A 24,704-nucleotide genomic window follows, 5' to 3' on the forward strand; every position below is an offset into this window, starting at 1 on the left:
ATGAAACAAAAAAATGAAAACATAAAAGCAGCATTTTTTTGTTACCGTTTTTACAAGTTAAAATAAAAGATGATGACTGGTGTGGCATATCAAAATGCTGATTAACAGCATCATTACCTCACAGGTGTGCCAATGCCACAAGTTTTGAGGGAGGGTGCTGTTGGGATGAGACCTTTTCTCTTTCCTCTATTACCATCACTTGAAATCAGTTCACATTTCAAGGAAACACCTCAAGATTAATGAAATTAAGAGCTCTTATATATAAAAAAAAAATAAAAATAACATCCTTTATTGTCGTGACAATGGTGCTTGAGTTAATCAACTTTACATGAATGGTTCCAATGCTATTTTGGAAGAAATTTCCACATAATGCAATTAAGAGCTTTTGAGTGGTTTATCAAAATGTTGGTATTATTTAAGACACTGACAGTCTCAGCAGCAGAAAATACATGATAGGAGTAAGGGTTTGTACTTTTTCTGTGTGCTCTTGCAGGGGTTGAACCAGATGAGGAAGGTCGCTCAGGTGGGACTCGATGGTGTGCGGCGGGTAGACTGGCATGACTACGAAGCAATGAGGAGAGATGCTGCTCGCTCAGGTAGGTCCAGCCTGTCTGCTGATGCTGCTGTTTTGTTTGGGCATATTTGCTAAGAACATCTGCTCTGTTTCAGCACAAGGCCACAAACACACACACACACACACACACACACACACACACACACACACACACACACACACACGCATACACCCACAAACACTGCAGCACTCTAGTTCAACTCTGTCTTTTTTTTTTTCTCTTAATTCTTTCCAAGTGGATTTCTCTCTCACGGTGTGAATCAATGCTGCGAGTACAGTTCTGAGTTCATAATTAAACGCAGTTAATCTTCTACAATAAGCATCGATTGAGCCTCGGGCCTTGAATGGGAAACATACCTTTGCCTATTTATTACAAATGTAACAGATTTAACTGGCTTTACGGTATTAGCTGGTACTTATGTAGCAAATGGGCTGGATTTGTGAGGGAGTACCAAGCGGTTCAAGACTCTAAAAGATAGATTTTGAGAAAAAAATAATGGTTTGGGTATTATTTACTGGAAACGCCATGAAGAGAGGCTCATCGAGTTTCATGCACCGCTATCAGAAAACTGATAACACAATCTGCAGCTTAAATGAATTTATTTTGGGTTCTGGTTCAGTTCAGCTACAATGGAGCCATGTTTTGTTCTCAACTGCAAAAAGAGCGTGTTTTGAATTTGCTACAGTTCTGATCTGCTTATTTTTTTCCACAGAAATGCTCGCTGGGCTAATGGGTATTGTAGTATTTAGAGGCACTTACCATGCCAAATTGAGGGAAATAAAAGCTGATGTCTTTGAAACAAAGTTTGAATAAAGCCAACCACTACATAAAATAATAGTACTGTTAAATTATCCAGGAGACTGCTGTGTTTCTATGTTGAAAAACATTGTGGAGATCATTAAGTGGAAGAACCTGAGATGGGAAATCAGAGTGGAGGAAAAACAACACAATGCCTGCTCCGTTGGATGTCAGTCAAACTGGGACTTTCAAATGTAACTGTCAGTAAAACATCAGAGACATCAGCATGTTTTTCTAAAGATTTAATTCTTAGAATTATTGTTTTTTTCAAGATCTTTCTAGAGCCATCCCATCACCACCTCCAATTTATTCAAATGTTTTGCACCTGTAGGTCTCTGTTTCCTTTGTTGGCATTGCATTGAAGGGCAATAGCGCCCATGTGCAGGGCCCTCAAAAACAAGCATTATTTAGTATGTTTACTGACTTTTTAGTCAATTTTCTAGTGTAAACACACTTCATACTCAAAACCTGTTGATTAAATATGTAGTATGAATTTTAGACACAGCTTGTTTTTGAATATTTCAGCATAATGCAGAGCACACTGAAAGTGTTTAAATCACTTAGCTGCCTAGAGAGCAAGATGGAGACACACACATACAAGATAGATTAAGTGTATATGTTTCAATACCCAAACCAGTCTGGAGCACTTCACATACTACCACCTAAGTAGATAAGTGTGTAATGTGCATTGCCCAGTACGCACATTAACACACTGGATGTCTCACTTTTGAAAAAAAAAAATGACTTAGTCAAAAATACTCTTGTAAGATGATTTTCAAAATATATTTTAGGGTTCAGATTTGCCTAAGGAGGACTAGAATTTTTTTTTTAAGTATTCTATGTAACAAGTTTTTTTTTATGCAGGGGGAGGCACAATGTTAAGTAGAAGAGTTTAACTCTGAAATGAGCCATTAAAGTGGGGAGTTATTTTCCACAGTTATTACCTTCAGGAATGTTGACAGATCATTTCTGCCTAATGGAACAAGGCAGCTCACTTTAATTTGATGCTCTCCTCTGACTGTTGATCAGTCTCCATGCATGGCTCTCTGTGTGTTTGTGTGGAGTGCATTGATGAGTGGCTAATGAAACATGCAGCACAGTGCAATTTGATGCACTCCTGAAATGAACTTAGATTTCATAATGTTTGTTTGTGGAGGGTTGTTGGGGAGTGATTAGGCGCATGCTTTGGTGTACACATAAAATGAGTGCTATCGAGTCTGTCTGGAATGTGCGGCATATACTGTAAGCATACTGTATTGATTGCGTCAGTCTAGACATGAAATGATTAATAAATTACTCAATAGATTGAAAATATAATGGTAAATATATGATTTAGGTCTCAAATCTGAGGGTTTGCTGATTTTATGGCATTAAACTGAATAACTTGGGACTTTGAACTGTTGGTCAGACAAAACAAGACATTTAAGTATGTCAACTACAATGTTGTGTTATTGTGCAAATTTTTAGAACCAGCACAAAGAATGGTTTAATTTCACTGTCAGTATGCCTGCTACTCTGATGCTCCGAGTACACTTTTCGCCCTGAGATTTTATGCAATAAATAACCAAATGCTATATTCCAACAGCAGTCCAGCTCCGAAGACTGAACATCAATATGTGGTGTCATGTGTTGATAATAGGCCACCACAAATAAATGAATGTGTGGGAAACCCTGAAAATAATCACCATGTTAATAAGTAAAATATAGCAAGTTAATTACTAAATTCATTATAGCTCTAAAAAAATGATTGTCTGTGTTGTGGTCCCTGGCCAATTTATGTAAATGTTGGTGCTAGTTTTGTCCAGGGGTCTCTTTGTAAATGAGACTTCTTGTTTGTGGAAAGGATAAAATTATTGACTGTTTCAGAATGATAAATATTGTGTAAAACAAACAGATTTTAATGTAAGAGTAATGAAATTGAAAGCAGACTTTACACAGCATGTCCTGCCAAAATTGTATTTATTATTTTCATAACCTCTCATTCCAAACTTTGTTGTAGTGTATGTGTCTGCCATCCCAGTATTTACCTTTCCCAGGTGAAGTACTATACTTATTTATTCATGTATTTGTTTGTTTTATTTTTTAAGTATCATATGGATAATTAGAGAATATCCTGCCTCCCTTAAGATACTGCAATTGTTGCACAAACATTCGGTCACCTACAACCAAAGATCTTAGTCAGTATTATTAGATATTTTGTCCATTTATCAGCCACAGTTATATCAACTTATATAAAGTTGATATGGAGCATCAGTAAACAAGTACATATATTAAAAAAAAGAGCAGATGCAGACCAGCATTAGCTTTTCTACAAAGTCGTATTTGACTTCATATGTTCAAGTAAGTGTCTGGAATGTATACATTGTTACTCATGAAGAGAAACCTTTTTTGAGTAACTCGGTGTGTGTGTTTGATACAGGTAACGGTGAACAGGGGAAGCCGTTCCCTCTGACAGAATCTGACCGGGTCGACCAGGCCTACAGGGAGAATGGCTTCAACATTTACATCAGTGACCGGATCTCCCTCAACCGCTCCCTTCCTGACATCCGCCATGCAAAGTGAGTCATGTTGGTCTGTGTGTTTGTGCCTAAAATTATGAAAGTACTCTCAAAAACATGGTAATAAGCAACTTAGGTAAATATGGCACAAACTGCAAGAAATTTGTAGATTAAAGCTTTGAAAAAAAAGAAAAAAGCTATTGAAAAATATTTTTATAATTATCATAATTACATATTTTAAAGTATATGACAAAATTATTATATTGTCAAAGCACTTTTCAAAAGTCATATCTTTGTTGATTATTCAAACTTTCTGTTTTGTTTATTTAGTTTTTTAAATTAATTTTTTAGGTAATTTTCTTATACTTTTTACTAATTTCTTGCTAATTTTTGGGTAGTTTCTTCCTTTTTTGGCTTCTTCCCGTTTTGGAAAGAAATCCAGCCAATTTGCGCAGGTTTCAGGGGTTTAAAGCTGATCTGGTGTGGTGCAGATGCCTTGATCACTTGATCACTAGTGCATTAACAAAAAAAAAAAAAAACACAGGTAAATATTTTGACTTAATTCAGTAAAATGTTACAGCTGAAGTCCTTGACATTGACCTGTATATTCATCGTCATGGGAACAGCAAGAGGGCAAGTTTGATGCCATATTTATCAAAGATTACTGCTTGGGCTCTGCTGCACCAGAAAATGATGAGAAAAAACCTTTTTTTTACTTTAAGTTTTGGAATATAGAAGTCAGCACCTCACCAGACTCATGTGAATTGTGTGCTCCCTTTCAATCCCAGAATGGCATTGTGAAAGGCCTTTAATCACAGTTTTTCTTTTGCCTGACAAGGACTATCATCTGACTCTTGACCCTTCCATTTCTTTCATGTAGAAAGCAGCTTTGAACGCTTCCTCTCTGCCAGTTTCCCCACGAGGACTGATTCTTGTTTTTTATCAGTGTTTATAATAGCAGACCTTCTTTGACCTTACACATCTCTTGCCGTGACTTGTCTGTGCTGACAGGTACTCTAGAATGAATGCTCACCTCAAATCAACCTAAGATAATTTTTGTACGAGCCTCAGCTTTAGCTGTAAAGCTGACCGATATAGATGCATGAGCAAATCATTTAAGAAAGTTGTGGAAGGGGGCTTAAGCTTCTTGTTAAATCCATTTTGAGCACTCGTGTATATGATGATAATGGGGCTGTTCTGAAGTCTTTTCTGGCAAGTGCAAGTCAATTCTCAAGAGTTTTTGGTCATGTCCAAGACAAAACTTCATCAGAAAAAAGTCAAGATCAAATTTTTTCAGGTCTTTAAATGTCAATTTCAATCAAGTCAATTTTATTGAAATTGACTTTTAAAGATACCAATCATTACAATGACACAAATTTCAATATTTGTTTACCAGAGCTGTTTTAAGTGTTATTTTTTACAAAACTGAGACCATGTCTGTTCAATATAAGTAAATAATATCTGTTGTTTTGTGTCTGTTTGTTGTTTGTGTGTGTGTGATTGTTTTGTATCTGTTTGTAGATGCTCTCCCTCTCTGAAGCTGTTTTGCGTATCTGTGTTCATTTTGAATCTCTGACTAGTTGATTTGTCTTATTTTATTATCATTTTGAATTTCTCTGTAGATGCTTTGTGTCTCTGTGCAGTCATTTTGTGACTGTTTGTGGCTGTTGGTCCTTTTTTGTACAAAGTTATTTGTAGTCTTTGGGTCACCCTGCAGCTGATTTACATCTCTTTTTAGTCGTTATGTGTTTTGTCGTCATTTTATGTTACTTGTGTTATTTTTGACTCTCTTCTCAGTTGGTAGGTGTTAATTTGAAACACTTTGGGCCCCCTGGGGTCCTGTGCCTGGTAGGTCCTTTCAGTGATCCAGCAGCAGGCTGTATTATTTATTTCAAGGTAGTCAAGTGATGACATTGATTTTCACCACCGATCATTTGTACCTTCATGGAGTGTTTACATGACAAGTGCTATAATCAATGCTATAAGCAGGCTCTTGATTTGATTAATGGTTAATTGAATTATTAGCATGGAAATAGTGTTAAGGACTGATGTAGCCCTCGTCGCTGCCAGATATTTGTCACTCTCTGATGTGACCAATCTGATGGACAGTCCTATCCCCCCTCCCCAACACACACACACACACACACACACACACACACACACACACACACACACACACACACACACACACACACACCTCCCTCGACTTCCTTCACTCAGTCTGCCTTGTAGGCAGTGTCTGCCTCTTGGTGATTGGCATGTTGTCTGTGCCTCAGAGGCAGCCAGTACCAGACCTGCGACTGACACATTCGATTTCTGCACGCTGACAGGATTTAATTGAAGTGCACACACACACACACACACACACACACACACACACACACACACACACACACACACACACACCTCCATCCCCTGTGGAATTGAACAGGGTTTGTTAAGAGTCACCAGCCGACCGCCTGCCTATCACTCCGCTTGGCTGTCTCTCAGTGTTCATATTTGAATGAATAACACGCAGGCTGATGTTCAACATGGACATTGATCGACTGACACAGTTCGCTACACACCGTCTCTCTCTTTTCATCAGCGAGGGGCCGTAACTCTCCTCCCATGATTAGCTCCTTTGCGGGGGTCCCGCCGCTTGCTGTGATGATCATGTACTAGGTGATCGCTGTAACCTGTCATCGGAGCACTTGTTAACAGCAACCTCAACTGATAACATCTGTACGTGTTGTTAAAGCTGGCTCAGATGGACGAGGAGCATGAGCATGCCAGTTGCATCACTGCAGATTCTTTATTAAAAGTTTGTTGCTTTCGGCCCAATGCAGTCTTGGAGTTCTGGGTTATAGGGTGACAACAAAAGACAAAATATTTTAACTCCACCATGACCCCTCATTTTTGTGCCTAAATGAAACCTAATCCATAACCATGTTAGATCAGAAAGCACTTATTTCAATTACTGATCTCCTCAGGTTTTGAAAGGCAAAAACAATGTTAGTTTAACAATATTATCTTGATCAGGAAACACGCATAGTTTGTTTTAAAAGGCAGTGCCAAACAATATATTTTGACATGTGGTTTGGAAGACTTAAAGCAATTTGTTTACTTTTTTTAAGTCTTAGCTTTGCAAGTTCAGGCAGGAGACAGTGCTATCATCACAATATTTTGAGGAGTTATAACCACTGTCACTTAGGGAGTATATGAGGTTGTATCCATTGTGTAGCATTTTTGTCACTGTCGAGCTAGCAAGAAATATATACTGATTTGAGAGATTTCTTTTTTTACATATTATTGTACACCTCACCACTCACTGGTTGCGCTTCACTAAAAAAATAACACTGTCTTGTTAGGAAAGTGATCATTTTATCAGTGATCAGCATTTTTATATATTATTTATTTATTTATTTTGCAACACACCATGATACAATTTTAATACCAAAACCAAACATTGATATGTATGTGCTGCATATATGAAATGTAATAGGATTTTTTATTTTCTATTTTTCCCTTTGTTTTCATCTCTCTCACTCTGAGAGGTGAGCAAATACAATTTTCACCAGAATAGCAAATGATAGATAGTGGATTGAACTGTGGTTTCAGAGAAGATTGCATGTGGATTTCGGCGAGCTGAGAAGGGCTGTTGTCTGCCAGCCGGCTCAGACACATGCATTTTAGCACTAAATCCATATGTATCCTGCATGACCTGGAGATCTGCTGAGGAGGCGAGTGTGTAACCAGAGGAAAGGTTGCTGGAGGGATGTGAATGAGATGCTTTCCTCCTTTCCTCAATAAGTGGGAAGCATGTGCTTGGGAACATATTTTTGTTGAGAGGTGCTGCGCAGTTTAATTGTGTGTGCATTACTTTGTACATGCAAGGGCTTACAGAGGAGCAACAGAGAAACTGCTCAGACATCCTTGCATCAGTGATTCTATCAGTCGTTAGTCCAGAGAATGTGAGTTCCCTCACTTCAGACACAATTTCTCTCTGGACTGCATCTGCCATTATTTTTAATATTTCATTCTGTCTTGTGACAGTTGTCTCTTTGCTGAAGCCACTCACGTGCCTGGCAAATCATAAGTCCACATGTGGTCCACTCCATCATTGATTTTAGCTGCCTTAAGACTCCATCCTGATTATACCCCCCAACAGTGGAAGTTGCTCGCATCCATTGAATATTACAGGACTAAAAAGTAGCTCCAAAACTTAAGCCTGACTGTGCTATCAGTAACTTAAAGACCGAGCTAAACTCTGCTCAAGGTTAGCCGACCCATCAGCTGTCCCCAACCCTTGCACTTTTACCTGACATAATGATAATGTCCAGCCAGATTGGAAGAATTTGACATAATTTACATATGATGTTAAAAAAATTAAAAACAATTGTTCCATAGCCCATTAAGTAAATTGCTAACAATTTACAGACTATGTTGTTTCGCCCTTTGTCATTAGGGACTGATGGAAAAAAATCAATTAAGTGTTTTATTTATATTTTCATTTTTGCCTGTCTGTAGCTGTAAACAGAAGCTGTATGCAGAGAAGCTGCCCAACACCAGCATCATCATCCCTTTCCATAACGAAGGCTGGTCATCGCTGTTAAGGACCGTCCACAGCGTGCTCAACCGTTCCCCTCCACAGCTTATCGCAGAGGTCATTCTGGTTGACGACTTCAGTGACAAAGGTAAAGAGGACACACACTCATTGCTAATCAGAACACACTATTGCACAGAAATGTGCAAGAAAAACAGTGTTCAGTTTGTGTCATTTTGAATAGGTGGATAGCATGCGCAGTTATATGACATGGTGTGATTTTGTGCTTATGGTCAAATTTATCAACACAACATCAGTTTATTTATTTTTTTTTTTTAAATGACCCATAACCTAAATTTGTTGTCATGGGTAATCTTGCTTGATAAATTGGTGTATTTCTGGATCTATTTTTCTTAGTTTTCAGATATCTCAAATATATGGCATAAAACAGTTCTAGGTCAGATAGGTTAAAGATGTTGTCAGTCTAACAAATGAAAAAAGTAAGAAAGTTCTTCCATCAGTGGCTACTATCACCAGTGCTGTTCTTTTCTAATTACTTTCAATGGGATAAAAAAGACAATTAATATATTTTTCAGTTCACAATGATGTGCTCAAGCCTTAACGTACCACGAGGCAGGTAAATACACTGACTGAAACTAAGTCATCCAGAATCCTCTATGTGTAGCACTGGCTTGTTTGTTTCTACTCAGTATTTTCTTGGAAGGTAGGAACTCATATGTATTCTTGGCTGTGCTGACAGGTAAGCGTGTTTTCCATCCATCAGGGGACTGAAAGTTAAAATTTCAAGGGGTCGCGAGAAATAGTTTTCCAGCCAAATAGCAGAAAAATAAAGTTATTGATCAGACCAAAGACACAATAACTACCTAGCTAGAGGCTGAGAATCCTGGGTTTCAAACCTCCTTTGAAGCCTCACACACTTCTGAAAACCCATCCAAGAGGGTTTTAAAATATTCTCATTCTGTCTCTGACCTCCTCACACTCAGCCTCACAAATCCAACCTAAATTATGTAAGCTCTGTTTCTGAGGTATTAGCAGGGGAAACATCCACAAAGAACAGACTAAACCCAGCTGCTGGAAACCAGACTAATCAGTGGACTATTGGGAATTTCTTAGACGCTAACTTGACATGCCGGATCTCTGTCTGAACTTTCCCTTGACCTGATCTCTGGTGGCAGCCACAGTGATGAGAAATTCTGTCATCTGTTGATGAAGCCTGTCTAAATGAAATGCATAAATGAGATCTTATAAGACTACCAGCACCATGTGGACTGGTTTGTGTAGCAACCTCACACTTACATCTAAGAGTGGCACTTTATGAGACACTTCAATGCCAAAGCACAAACCAGAAAAAAAGAACATGTAGTATTACAACCCTCCTGTGAGTGTCCCTATGAGGCAAACGACACTCCACCACGGACCCAAAATAACAACAGAAAACGCCTTTAAAAAAAATCAGATCCATGACATTTACTAAAAAGAAAAAAGCAAAAAACATGCAAAAGATACTATCAAAAATCCCAGGCAGAGAGGCAGCAAGACAAGTAGTCCCAACACTAGAAGTCTCTCTCCTCTGCTGCTGTCAGTGAAGCTTTTTAAACCTCCTTCTCCAGCCAGGTGCAATGCACCTTGTTAGGTGATGCAGCACATCTGGGCAGATCTACGTAGGGAAAAGCAAAGAACACATACAGCTGTAACATACAGCATCATTTCAGTCAATTCCATCAACCTTAAGTGGCAAAGAAATGTCAAAAGTTGGGTAAACATTCCCGTTATAGCCCTGTATTAATTACTAAATTACATTTGATGGCCCCTTGCTGGCTTGATAGGCTGCTTCATCTAAATGCCAAGTCAGTTGTCCAACCACTATCTCTCTTACCAGTAGCCACTAGTTCATAGCCCCCTCTGAATGAGACACTTTTCATGAATCATGTTCATTCATGATATGATTAAAGATTCAAGAGCTGTTTATTTGCCATTAAGTCAATTACATCTAAAAATGTGTGTTTTTTGTAACCGCTCAGTTCCAAGTACTCCATCAAACCTTTTGTGCTGTCTGTATGTATTGGGCTATGAAGTTTTATTGATATTATAGGGATATAATATCAATAAAACTTCATAGCCCCCTCTGAATGAGACACTTTTCATGAATCATGTGTAAATTTGCAACATAACAGCATTGGTACATCAGCATGTATATCTAATATATTAGTGCCCCACAAATGATGCTACATCCTTTTATAAAGTTAGGTAGATCAGGTTCAGGAGAAGAAACATGCTGATGATGCACCGTAAAATATATCCTAAAGTTTACTTGGTTTCACACAGTTCTAAACACTTTTCTTTTGGGCGAAAGTCATATATTGTTTGACCTCTTCCAGCATCTCCAACCTGCCTCTTTATGTAGACTTTTGGTCTTAATAATACCTCCTTCTTTATTTTCACCAGCACATTGGTTGCATAGTTGCAGCCTAACTGATTATGTGGGTTACCAACAAATTGTTGGCTCTTGATTACATTAGTTATATACAAATTATGATGCATGAGTTTTTATGGATATATGGATATGGAACAGTTCTATTTCTTACTTTTGAGGTATGTGTGTTTCTTACAACATGATGTGAAGACGCAAGCGTAAAAAGTCTCCAGTTTGGAATTTATATATCTCTGAACTCCAAGCTCTTTAAGCACAGTAGCATTTGTTGCTGCAAACTGTGCATCTTGATAAATGAAAAGTTGACTGGATGCTCACAAGCTGCAGAATATGTACAAAAAGTATGTTTAATCAGATATTTTCCAATAAACGTTCAGGGGAAAAACACTGTTTTTACTCAGATGGAGTGAAGACATCTGTAGCACACATTCATTTAGCAGCATGTCTCTTGGTAGCTTAGGACTGCAGTAATTTGAAATTTAATGATGTCTGCAAAATTTCTGCTGGAATTATGGAGGTACAACCATATAAATACTTCTCTCCTGCAGTGTGCATCACTCTGGTCCGCTGTGTTCAGCGTGTGGGTTTGCCTTTGTTTGTGTATTTCTGGCTCTTCAGAAGCTCTTTGCAGTAATCATCTCCTCTCCATTGTTGCATAGCTTTGCGTGTGTGTGTGTGTTTGTGTGTGTGAGTTTGTGTGTGCACCTGTCTGAGTGTTGTTTTCTCTTTCACTCTCCCTTCACTAGCCCTCTTAAGAAAGTGTTTTAATTCCCTGTTAATTAGTGCTCTCTGTCACGGTCCCTCGTTGAAGGATGTGTTTACCTCTCGTCTCCACGGTAATGAGATGTTCCGCTGCCTCAGACTCATTTAGAGGTTAACACCCATCACAGCTCAGAGACCAAACCCTCCCACTGCTGCTGCTGAGTGGAGTGGAAACAAAAAAAAAAAAAATAAATAAATAAAAAATGGAGAAAGTAGTGCTACAGAAATATGTTATGGTGTGGTATTTACTTATTTATTTATTTATTTATTGAAGAAATAGAATGACATCAGTCTTTATCCAGGTTTTCCTCAGGCAAATGCCCGCAGGAAATAAATCAATAGGTCCCAAAAGACACCATTAAAAAAAAACAACAACTTAAGCCTATTAGTGATTACTTAGCACTTTTATTTGAAATTAATGAAGTCTTACATAAGGATTCAGATAAAGACTATAGGAACCTTTGTTTTTCTACATCATCGTTTTCCCTCTACCCTCACACGTGCCTGTGGGTGGGAAGCAAAGAACAACTCAGCTGTCTGAAAATAGCTTGGAACCTGGGATAGGTCTGGGCCTTCTGTCGTCAGGATGGATGGGAGAACATTTCACAGCTGCAGGGAAGGGATTTAACCTCTGCAGGCCGTCTGCTCTAACACTCCCTCTCACTGCCACTGTCCTTTGATAAGAAATGAGCCGGGCTGTAATTAAGGCTTTGGAGACACGAGGACAAAGTGAACTTCAATCGGTTCTGGTCTCTGGTTGAGTGGCTGGTGTTACAATGTCGGGGAGAATAATCCCGGACAGCTTCTGCGCCAAGTAACACAAATCAATGCTCAGCGTTGAACCCTTGCATAATAAATTAGAGAGCGTGCACATTACAGTAAAGGAGAGAGAAAGTGATATATTATGGAATGTGGTTCAGACCTCCAGTGCTGTGCTTAATTTCTGCTTCACAAATTAATTTACCAAGCTGAGGAATAATTTTCTGTAAAAATGTGGAAAAGGGAGGGCATTTTGCATGTAAATATGTTAAGCTGTGGTTTACTTTACGTGGGTAAAGCCCTGAAAGTTTTTATTATTTTATTTTTTATTTTTTTTACCAATACCAAAGGAGTGTTAGACTTCATGTTGAGATCACAGCTCACAAAAATAATTAAACAGGATCTTAGTCATTAAAAGACAATTCAGTAGCTTAAAAATGAGAAATACAGTGTCAACAAAAAGGGTCCCCCATCTGCATTCAGTGTGTTTGTGAAACAGGCTTTTTAAAAAACACACGCAGTAAAGCATGACTACTTCAAAGTGGAATGAGGAGAGAATGCAGGAATTTAAAAGCCCTGCACAACTATGGTTCAACCACACAGGTGATTTCACTTATCCCGGCTGATTACACCTTATCTGAGGTCTGTCTGGGCGTGTACAAACTCTGTTTGACTGACAGCTCCTTGGCTCTTTTGTTAGCTTTTTGGAACCTGTTGGTGTAGGACAAATTACAGCTTTATCATTCAAAATTAGTTCAAGGAATACGGTGACCTCACACACATCTCAGCTTAGTTATGTCAACTTTCAAGCACAGCAGAATTCTAATCAGCCAAAATAATGTAAAACACCTGTGGGGCTGTGCAGGTCATTTAAGGCACCACACCAGAAACCACCAAGACAATCAGTCAAACACAACAACGTATACATACACACACACACACACACACACACACAGACAGAGAGAGAGAGAGAGAGAGAGAGAGAGAGAGAGAGAGAGAGAGAGAGAGAGAGAGAGAGAGAAATCCACAACAAAAACCCAAGTTTAATTTTGTACCAGCTTTAAATTGTACAGTAAGATCTTTAAACAAAATGAAGGCAACACATCTGCAAATGCTGTTTATTTATTTATTTTACTTGAATAGATTTGAAGTAATTAATTCATTTTGTAGTTCAGTTGAGGTTATGTGTAGACATTTGTAGGACCCTTTTGATTTGAGTACTTTTTTTGCAGTACAGTTTTCAGAGAACTGCTATATTTCTGTTAATGTGTGTTGTTATTTCCATGCTCTTGGGCCTTTTTGGACCTCCTCTAACTCACAAAATGATGCTATCAGTAATAGTAAAGTCTCTGCCTGGGTCCTTACACTTGGTCCACACCTTTGATAAAATACACATGCTGTGATCATACACTATTCATACATGTTTGTAACATGTAACACAATGTAACATAAGCCTTTATTAGTCCCACAGAGGGGGAATTCGCAATATAACAGAGCTTTGTTCAAGTATGTCAAGCTGGTTTTGGCCGATGTGGACAAAAAATTTATACCAAGAAAAATGCGTCAGTGGATCACCACATCTAGGTAATAAGCCAACATTTTACTATGTATTAAAATAGCTAACAGCCCTGCTAATTTTGTTCTAGCTGTCTCAATAAAACCCTTTGGTCCTGTATGGATAGTTCCTTTTAACTGAGAGTTGAAATTAAAGATGATTATTCTTTAGCAGCTTGTGATTTAATTCTCATTCACAAAACGGAATCAATCTATGTGAGTCATTAACGTCCCGGCCCACTCCGACAAAGGTACTTCTCCTTTCATAGCACAGACACACACACACACACACACACACACACACACACACACACACACACACACACACACACACACACACACACACACACACACACACAGGCAGGGTGAAACCCTCCCGATCAGTTCTGCTGATGCTGAGTTACCTCGCTCTGTTTCACAGCATCCACAGAGCCCACAGTCATACTAATGCCCCGCTATATTTATAACTTCATTATGCACCAGAACTGCTTGTAACAGTTATCCTGAGGCAAATTGACTCATGATGAAGCAGTTTTTTTTAAACATTGTGAAGTTTGCCTGTAAGGTGAGTAATCTTACACATGTTGTAATTATAGAAATGACCTCCAGTTTTATTAATGTGGTCGTTAAAGGATCCCTCCAGTGTTCCTGAGAGTTATGATCATTTTACATATCAGCCACTCTCTCTCCCTTATCTACTTGCTGTGGGTCTTTAGAGCTGCTTATACTCACTAAAATGAAACAGCTGTTCTCTTCAAACCCAATTATGTCACTCATCATTTATCCACATCTCTGACGTCTTAAATCTAAACTTCTGAGATGTAATGGCATCCCGTTAATCAACAGTTATTCCCTAGCTGCAGGTGGTTAAGACACAACATGAATACGGCTCATTTTCCCCACAGAGCTCATCACTTAAGCTTTTCATGTGTTTATCCTCAATGTGTTACTGAATATTTGGAGCATCTCACTAGAAAGGTTTAACCGATGTGTCCCAAGATATCCCAGATAAACAAGAGAAAACAAGAAAAAACAAAACAGCAGCTCACACCTTTAAACTCCAGGAGCACAACTGCCACCGCCTTGCCTCTTTATATAGTCGATTGGCATCAGGATGGGGCCAATCAACTGTAGGTACCAGAGACCAGTCAACCAATTACATCTGTCACAGCATTTTCACTAATGAGAGAGACACCAAAGTGGTCTTGACACAACAGATAAACTATTAATTAAAGTGATAAATCACAAGCCTATAATGCTGTTTAGCAACTTATTGTGTACAATATAAATGAGAAACACCCATAGCACACTTTGTCAGTTCCTTTGAGAGTCAACAGTTGCTTCTTTGACATAAAATTTGATGAGGTGTTTCAAGCCTCATCCAGAACATTCTCTAGATGAAGCTCAAGAGGCTTTCTGTTCATCATCCTGCAACCTACATTGTTTCCCCATTTAGGAGTTGTGCACCAGAGGCCAAAGTTTTAAGGCCTGACCAATCTCCTCCCATGGCTCAGTGAATTCCACCAGAATGTCTTTGCAATCGTTTGAGGGTCAAAACACTTTATCAGATCATAGATGTCATTGTTGTTATCGTTTTGCCCCAAAAGGTGAACTCTTTAATGCATATAGTTATGATTCCCACATTATAGTTAATGTTAACATAATAAAATGATGTATTATACAGTACAGTCACTCAGCAGTTCACAAAAGTTTTCTAACAGATTTTTAAAAAATAAAATGTCCAAGAGGCTCTCAGAAGACATGTACTAACTCCATGTTTCGCAGCTGTCTGTTTCACAGCAACCTGCAGATGACAAATGCTATTTGTCAGGTGGCCGTGATTTTAGCGGGATATCATAGCAACAAGGGCCCTGAAGTATGGTAGGAAAACTGGCTGTGAGAGTGACCTGTTGTCTTTTCATTCATCAAACCATACATCTGCCTATTCACACCTGCGTCTTTTTAAAAAAACACACACAAAAAAAAACAAAACACAAGAACAAAAAGCAGCATCAGCTGTCTTAAGTAGTGACATAGCTCATTTTTATCAAAAGTAATGTTTCAAGTGCATTAATGTCTTCTGACATGTATTCATTTATAAAGATAACATAACATGCATTAACCAACATTTCAGAGTTAGCCAGCAGGCTAATTTTCACCTGTCTTCCTTTGGCGAGAAATTTTGAAACAAATGAGGTGGCATTAACAGCAGTGCCCCACATATTAGATGACACACATTATGACTATATCCCCCCTTTATTTCTGTTCTAAATTATTAACCCAGCTCACAAAAGAATGTGTTAGAGACATCCAATTTTGTACATTTTGGAATTAAAACTGTGCCCTTTTATCATGTTCTCACTTCCAACTTGTCAATTATGGCAGCTTAATCAGTGGCCCTACATTTCAAACCATGATGCTGTAAGTATGCTTCTAGCTTCAGTTTTGGAAGCTTATAACATGCAAATTGTATTTTTTTTTTTAAGTAATCGTGATGTTCACCTAAAATTTAAAAAGGAAAATATGATTTTAATGTCAAACATAAGTTAAGAACAATGGAATTTGTTGAGCTCTTTGCCTTTTCTCATCTACCAGTACCATTTAGTTCAGAACATGCATTAAAATACATTGATATTAGCAGAATGTACAGAAAATCCAGTTCTATATGTATCTTTTTATTCTACTCAGTCCCTCTATCAATATTGTTTTGTGTTCTTGGTTGTGATTCGATTCTAAGGGGCAGTTTCTTTTTTACAGTTAGATAAGGACTAGAGATTGTCAAATTATGCTTATCCCTCATTATCGGTTAAAATTTTACTTTTTTTGGTTTTTCAGATAATCAAAATTAACTGTTTTCCACTATAAGGGAGATTCGCACGAGTTTACCCTCTGCTGGCAAATAAATAAAAAGGGAGCATTTCATTTCCTTGTATTCTCTTCAACTTCCACACTCTTGCAGATTGCAGATCCTCATTCAAGTATCTGCCCTCTTCCTCCTACATACCATGGCCTTTCAGTCTTCTTACAGAGTAAATGATAAACCCACTCAGTTCGTCACTAAACTGTCTCCTTTTTCTCCAGGTTTATTCGCTTTCTTCATAGTTGTTCCTATAATTACCGTTTTCAGCTAAGGCCAGTTCACCATGTCACGGAAGAGTGACCCCTAACATTCAGTTTCTGCCTCTGTTTATCCCTCACTCTGCCTCCCTCACGCTTACTCTGTTACCAGATCTGACCAGCTGCAGGCTGATCTGATTTACAGTCAGCAGCTCGAGTGTGACACTGAGCTACAGACAGTGAGCAAGTGTTGCTATCAGAGCTGACAACAGCTCTTTTTATATCTCCTCATTTTTTGCCTCTCCACCATAGAGTGAAATATCTGAATTTAAACCCAGTATATAGATTATTTTTCTGAAATATACTGTTTTCGATTTGATGTGATGGCCATAGAGAAATGACAACAGTAATATGGGTTTATTCAAAAAATGGCTAAATGTCATTGACATAAATAGCACTTTTGTCTTTTTCAGCCACTTTGCAAACTTTGAGAACGACCTGACCTCACATGCAGTTTGGGTTTATTTAAAGTCAGTTAAAAAAACACATCTTTGACTTCATAAGTCCTCTTCTCTTTGCTGTTTCCCTGGATCTGTTCATTTGTCACACAGTAATTCCCTCTGGAAAAGAAGCAGAAGAGAATGAATTGAATTGGACTCTCCAATATTTCACTTAAACCTCTTGTCACTGAAACTGTCGTTACCGCACCCTTCAAACTTATTATGCTGCTTATTTAACAGACTCTAACAAATGAAAGAAACCTCTTGTCTGCATGCGAGATAATGAACACTCTCTAAAGATCTTGCCATATAAACGACCAGTACCCTTATTGTTTAGATTAAATATCGTATGGAGCGTTAGCTCTTTAAAGGAGTTAGTATCTAGCGTAACCTTAACACTAATATCATTACATTATCAACAAAGGCATTGATTCAAAACTATTGTCATATGTCAGTGTTGCCTAACTCTACCAATGTGATTATGATAATAGACTGATACCCATAGCTTCCTTGCTGCTGTGGAAATACGGTCACACTGGGTAAACGGTTGGGTGTGTGCCTGACAGCATAGCATTGGTGGATGAGCATGAGCAATGAATTCTGCTGGTGGAGCCCAAGTCATTTCACGGATTTATGGCCAGACGGTGGAAGGGAAAATAGCTGTAACTTGTCACATACAGAAACAGAAAAGAAAGAAAGCTGCCTCTTTCCTTTTCAGCATCAGGGAAGAGAGAACAGTGCATTGGAGGTGAAGAGAAGGAGCGTTGCATGTGTATTACATTATGTGCTTGCAAGCTTGAGCCTCATATCACAATAAGGACCCAATTTGAGGATAAAACAGAACCCAAAACCTTGATAGAAACATCCCCTCCTTTTGTATATTCATTAAGTTGCAAATGCTCATCACTCTCCCAGTTAATTGCTAAATAAGATACTTTTGGTAAAGCTCCGATGTTCTGCCATATATTTATATTACCATACAGTCTATTTTGTTAAATGGCCAAATACACAGCTTCCATTTCTCACTGTGATGTTAGACGTTTTTATTTGTTGTGTAAATAAGCAGTGCGCTATGCTAGTGACAAGATAGAATATAGCCATATTTTGGTGAAAACATTAAATAACAATAATTTTAAGTATTTGAAGAACAAAAAAAAAAGTTAATTTTGCCGCAGAGGTAGTTTCACAAGTTTCTGGTTTTTCACTGTGAAACTGGGTTGCTGTTAAAATCCATTGTAACTGTTGTGAATACAGCTGTCATCCTCTGCAAAGGCAACAATCATTCTACTTTTTGATTGTCATATTTAAATAAATAAAGTTCATATTGAAAGTATCTTGACATTGTTCACTGCCAAAGTAAGTGTTCATACTGAACATTTCAGCAAATTATCTAATTTAATCAGATTTGTTGCATGATATTGTGATTTTTTTTCTCTCCTCAGACAAATCACCACAACATTAACACATCCTGGATTATGACACTCCCTGGACACTCACTTAGGTACCCTATTAGGTTCATCAGCAAATCAAATAAAAAATAAATAAATACATGAAAATAAAAATTGTTTACAGCCATAGCTGTGGGGCAGGTTTGTACATATCCATACCTTGACACCTGGGAGTCAGCCACTGCCACTATAGCCTTAGTGTACTGGCAAAAAACACCAGTTAAGCAGGGCTGAAAGCTTTGTTCATGAGTCTGATGGGAGGTAATGATGCAGAGAAAAGTGTTATTCATTCATTCATTCCCCTTGGCTATGTCACAGTGGGGTTTCAAGGAGGTGAAGTGAGTTGCCAAGTAGTTGGTTTGTTTTGTTCTGTGTTTTATACAGTCATGGGTATCTTTTTAAAATATCGAGCAATATTTATAAGCTGAAAAGACACATCACCTTTTTTCAATTCAGCGCTGAAGCCTATTGAATTATATCTCTGTTAACTTTTCTCCTACCACTCCTGCCAAGTACTTGAATATATAACTACGAGTCTTCACTCTTGAATATTTCACAAACAATCATACTGTTGTCTGTTGGATTCTCTATCTAATTTACCTCTGGGCTTGATTTGGGAAGTCTGCTGCAGGGTATTATGTGATCATAGCTGACAGTCCGTATTGGTCTGTGGTGTGTTTGCATGCTATTGGAAACTCCAAAGTCTTTGTTGCATTATTTTGTCCACCACTGTGATTCTCTTCTCTTTGTCCTACTTATTTAAACAAGCTAAAGCCAGGTGGTCTCTTCAAATGACTTGCATGACTTATTGGCGCTATACTTAAAGGGAAACTCACCTGAGTTCAAATGACCATTTTGGTTGGGAGGTACAATTATTTATTCTCTCAAAATGTTTTGCACAACTACCAAGTGAACACAAACTTTGTATAGTTGTGTGCTGTCCTTGTCCATATAACATTGGCAACAGTTTTGGGAAACTTTATTACTGCCACAGTATTGTACACTGATCAAACACTTTCTTCAGTGAAAAGCATTGCAGTAAAATCAGTGACTGTGCCAAATGTTCAATCAGGTTTACTTGAAAACTCCTCTTTATGTTTGCCCACTGCAAACAGGGCACTTTCTTGTATTATTTTGTTGCATTTGTCAATAACATCGATTTTTATTCAGAATGAAAAAGACTTGTGTCATGTAATCACAGCCAGAAACACAGCCTGTATTTACACAGTGGGGCCGTGGTGGCACACTGCACTATCAGCTACTCTGTGATGGAAACCTGCCATTGGCAGATTGATCGCCCAATTACTTTCCTATTTTCTGCTCCCTGATGGGATCACTTGAGCAAATGGCTGCGATACTTCATTTCAAATAAGGAGTGGTCTGTTTTGCTCCTTTTATGCAGAGTGACTTTTGATGTATTTCCAGTCAGATATCGAGGCGACTTGGCGGTCAGACAGCATGGCTCCCAGCAGGCATTGGTGCAGTCTCCAACCTGGAGCCACCACAGAGCTGACCACAAGGTCTACTACTAATTGTGCAGAAATATGTCTCATTTTAGAGGCAAGCAGATTTCAATTGTGTTCAGAAGGAAAATAATTGTAACCTCAGCCAGTGCTGTTACGCAGTGCTGCCAACCACAGACACTTTTGAACTAAATCCAGATACATTTTTGCACCTGCTCTTATTTGCTCTTCTGGTGTGGATGAAGCTGTGAAAAAGCAGGAGCCATTTTTAAAATAAAGTATTGAAAATGAAAAGTCAAACAATAATACTGCCTCTCAGACTGGCCTTCCCAGTAAATGCTGCTTTTTACTGCCATGCAGTAACTTTTACACCACATTGTGAATACAACGCATGACAAGATTGCAACCAATGGAGTCTGAATGTGAAGATGTGTTGGTCAGACAATGTTTTTCCTGTGAGTGCCTGTATTTCTCTTAGTTTTTAGAGGCTTCAAAATGTGTTTTCTTATGCTGTGTCTCCTTTATAGGCTAATTCTTAAAGGTATTGGTTTTCTTCGTGTTTTAGTATTTACTTGTTATGAATGCATTTGGGTGCTCATTGTTGAGGCCAAACTTTTGCATTTTTCTTTCAAACAATTGACACAAAACAAGATCTAACTCTGAAATGATTGAAAAAAAAATGATACTGAATCATTTCCTAAAACCTATTGGATTAATATTTCCAAGGGAGACACTGGAGGGGAGGTTATAACCTCATTTAAACAAAATGATTAATCTTATGTGAAGCATAATTCTGTCATAACATTTATAATTGTATATTGGAACTTTTGGCTAGATAGTAGCCTTAGAGGAAACATAATAAAGCACCAAAGCCATAAGGATGCAACCTCTGAAGACCAAGAGCATTCACATTGTTTCATGTAAGTTTTTTTTTAAGGTATCTTGTCGTGGATAAACTTTTATTTATTTTCTGATCAAAAAGAAATGTCAAGTTGGTGTTGGTGGTGGATGTAGATAAATGTTAGGAAGTCACCTCATCAGGAGCTATTCTCTGTGGACCATGCATTTTCACAGCAAATGTCATAGGAAACTGTCCATATTTGTCAAGATTTAGAATGTTGCTTTTTGCTGAAAGAGGTTTATGATTGATGTATAAACTGACTGATAGACCTATTGACCATCTGAAATCACTATCCTTTGGATATGTCCATTAGCAGGCAAGTGACAATGCAAACAGCTAGCATATAAATAAACATACATACAGTAAACACAGTTTTTTGATGGATTCTTAACGGACTGATTAAATTTAAGGACAGTTTCATTCATGATTAAGTTGTATTGGCTGTCTGAGAAAGCTGCTGTCAGCAGTGTAGAGCCACTTTGAACAGTCTTATCAACACCAGCAGCCCAACCATCTGCATGATGGAGAGGTGGGGAGAGGATGCAGTGTTGATGAGGAGATAGGAGACGATTTGTGAGACAGGCAGCAATAGAGGCGAGTGCGAATGGAGAGAGAGAGGCAGCAATGCAGAAAGACTGAACAAAGTTCAGCATGTTTATTCATTCATGTCAGCGTGTGTGTATCTGTTTGTGTATGTGACTGCGGGTGTAGGGAGATAATGAGGTAATGGTGCTCAGTGAAGTGTGACAGAGAGACGAGGGAGAGAGTGATATGAAGAGGGAGGTTGAGAGGGAGACAGACGTCAGAGGACAAAAGGAGCTAATTAAGTGTTCCCATTTGGAGATGTTGAGCCATCAGTGGGAGCTGATCAATTCAAACGTCTTCCTGGAGAGGAGAGGACCATATGAGTCACGTTTGCTGTGTGAGGACATAGTCTTCCACAGCTTTGGCGATGCATTTTCTGGCCTCTGCATTAAGCTAAAACCTAGAAAATGTAGTCTGGGGCTTCACTTAAATGCCACTGAGCAAATTCACTCATCTCTGATCTGGACTTCAGTGTATTTTAACTGCATATACAGCACAATAATCATACAACGTTGGGCTCAAACCTGAAAGTCACTCAGGTTGCGGGTTTCAGTCTCTCTCACTCTGACAGTATTAGTTGTGTTAGGTGAACTATTAAAAGTATTTCTTCCACTACAATTCATTGGGTTGTTTTTGATCTTCACATATCTGCTCATACATATTTATTTGATGTTTTAGGAGGAGCGTATATTTAGAAAATCAGCAAACAATAGGGATTTAGTTATCTGTGCTCGTCTGAACTCTGGCGTGTGATGTGCACTCAAACTTAGCATAACTAAAATATATCAGTTAAACTTTAGAGCTACAATTCTGAGATATTCGGGGGCAGTATAATTTGGTTTTTAGATGTCTGAACATTTCCAAGTAGGCGGCACACCTCATGTGTTCAGGGAAAATCAGAAGAAGTCAGTAGAAACCTTTTAATCTGACTTCTGCCTCCACAGCTCATCAGGGCCTGGAGCTTAACAGAACTTAAAATATGCAAAGCTGACCACAACTTCCCTCTGTAGTAGATGAACAGTTGAACATGTAAGGTGTGGCTGCAGACATCCTTTAAAACAGGCCTGAAAACTCCAAAATAAAAGCTTAAGAATTCCAGCCCGTTCTCATTCTGAATTCATAAAATAGCGCAGTGCTTTTGGTGAAAGATTGCAACGCCAAAAGTATAGTCAGACAGAACCTGGACAGTGACACCCATCTGAATGTGATGTTTTTTTCTACACCCACCCATGTGCCTCCCTCCCCTAATCCGAATGCATTTGTCGATGTCTGTGTCGGTTGCCATGTGCTGTTGTAGTAAACATAACTGTGAGCAGCGTCATCAAGGATACTTAAAATTTAATATTTAGACGCGGAAAAAACAAAGCTGCAATATGTGACGGTTGGGGATGAGAATGTGGTGAAAATTCTCTCATAAAGGATAAAATGTTCCCTACTTTTTTTTTTTAATATAGAAATTCATTATTCAGACAGTTGTTATGTAAGGATCTAGAAATAAAAGTCTCAAAATTCAAAAAGAATAATGTACTATATAGTGCAATTTGCACACAGCTTTTGTCACTTCTGTTTTTTTCTGTCTTTCACCTGTCTGTAGGTTGTTGACATTTCCTGCTAGATTACAGCACATACCCTACACCTATTAATGCACAGCAGTAAGAAATACCTTGTCTAAAAAAGAGCTGCAAATAACTTGAAGGTCTTGAAGGACAATATTCTTCAGTTCACCTTTCCTTTAATAAAACAGCCTGCTTTTCAAGGTCTTTCTGGTGGCAGCTGGTCTTAAAATATTGTTATAATCTCACAGTGTTAGGTGTATTTTAGCTCACTAAAAGTCGAATACCCAAATATCTGTGTGCCTCGATTCCTTTCTGATTTAATGTTTCTTTCCTGAACAGTCTAAAAGAGATACTGTGTTTCTGAGCTGTCCTGTTGTTTGCTTGTTCATTTGTTAGTGCTAGTCAAGTCTAGCTGGGGGGAAAAGTATATTTGTGTACCATTTTACCAGAATCACATCTCTACTTTTGCAGATGATGTGATTCTTAGACTTCATTAACCTGTGACCTTCAGCATGCCCCGAGATGGTATGCAGCTGAGTGTAAAGCTGGGTTTATACTTGACATAAAGTTAATGATAGTCCCTTCATATAAGCCATGATTGCAATATATAGAGTACACAGTGAGATGTCCTTGCTTCAAGTCATGAAGCTTAAATATTTTTGGTTTTGTTTGTGTGATAAATAAATTGGAGGTTGAAATTGATCAATGCAACATTTGCTGTGATGCAAAGTTACTGGACTGTTGTGGTGATGCAATGGGCATATTAAAACTGAGGTTTATATGCAAGTATGCTAAAGCTTGTCATGCATGTCCCTAACCTTCCTGTGTTTCATGTCCCAAACAATGCAGCAAACACTGACCTACAACATGCTCAGCCATTCCTTCGAGAATCTCTTTTTTTAACAATATAAGCAAAAATTCAAGCTGCCGCAGGAAGAAAATTGAGTGTGATGGAGTTCACAAGGGGATTGGAATATTTTGCCAAGGGAATAAATGAGCAGCTCCACTCCTTGGTGGTGTGCCAGAGCATCTTGGGATTAATCCACCACCCTGGAAAAAGAGCTCAGCATGCCATGTTGGATCCACAGTGACTCAATGCTAATTAAATTTCGAAAAGCATTGGGAAAGATGTTGCTGATGGTATTTGTGGTAAAAATGTATGTCTGGCACCTATGTGATTGTGTGCAAGTTTGTAAGTCATGTAGGACGCCTACTTGAAATCCTACTTGGACATATGTTGATGCATTTCAAACATTTCATATATTTAGAGG

General features: G+C 38.4%; 1 protein-coding gene across 1 annotated transcript in view; it reads left to right on the forward strand.

Annotated features, from left to right (window-relative positions):
• Positions 1-24,704, forward strand: part of LOC121952826 (polypeptide N-acetylgalactosaminyltransferase 10-like) — a 65,943-nt gene that overhangs the window by 15,624 nt on the left and 25,615 nt on the right. The window contains exons 2-4 of the mRNA XM_042499666.1: positions 494-596; positions 3,793-3,931; positions 8,381-8,547. Of these exons, the coding sequence (XP_042355600.1) occupies positions 494-596; positions 3,793-3,931; positions 8,381-8,547 (409 nt within the window). The remainder of the gene's footprint in view (positions 1-493; positions 597-3,792; positions 3,932-8,380; positions 8,548-24,704) is intronic.

The sequence above is a fragment of the Plectropomus leopardus genome, chromosome 13 (assembly GCF_008729295.1).
Source record: "Plectropomus leopardus isolate mb chromosome 13, YSFRI_Pleo_2.0, whole genome shotgun sequence".
In the NCBI taxonomy this organism is placed as follows: domain Eukaryota; kingdom Metazoa; phylum Chordata; class Actinopteri; order Perciformes; family Serranidae; genus Plectropomus; species Plectropomus leopardus.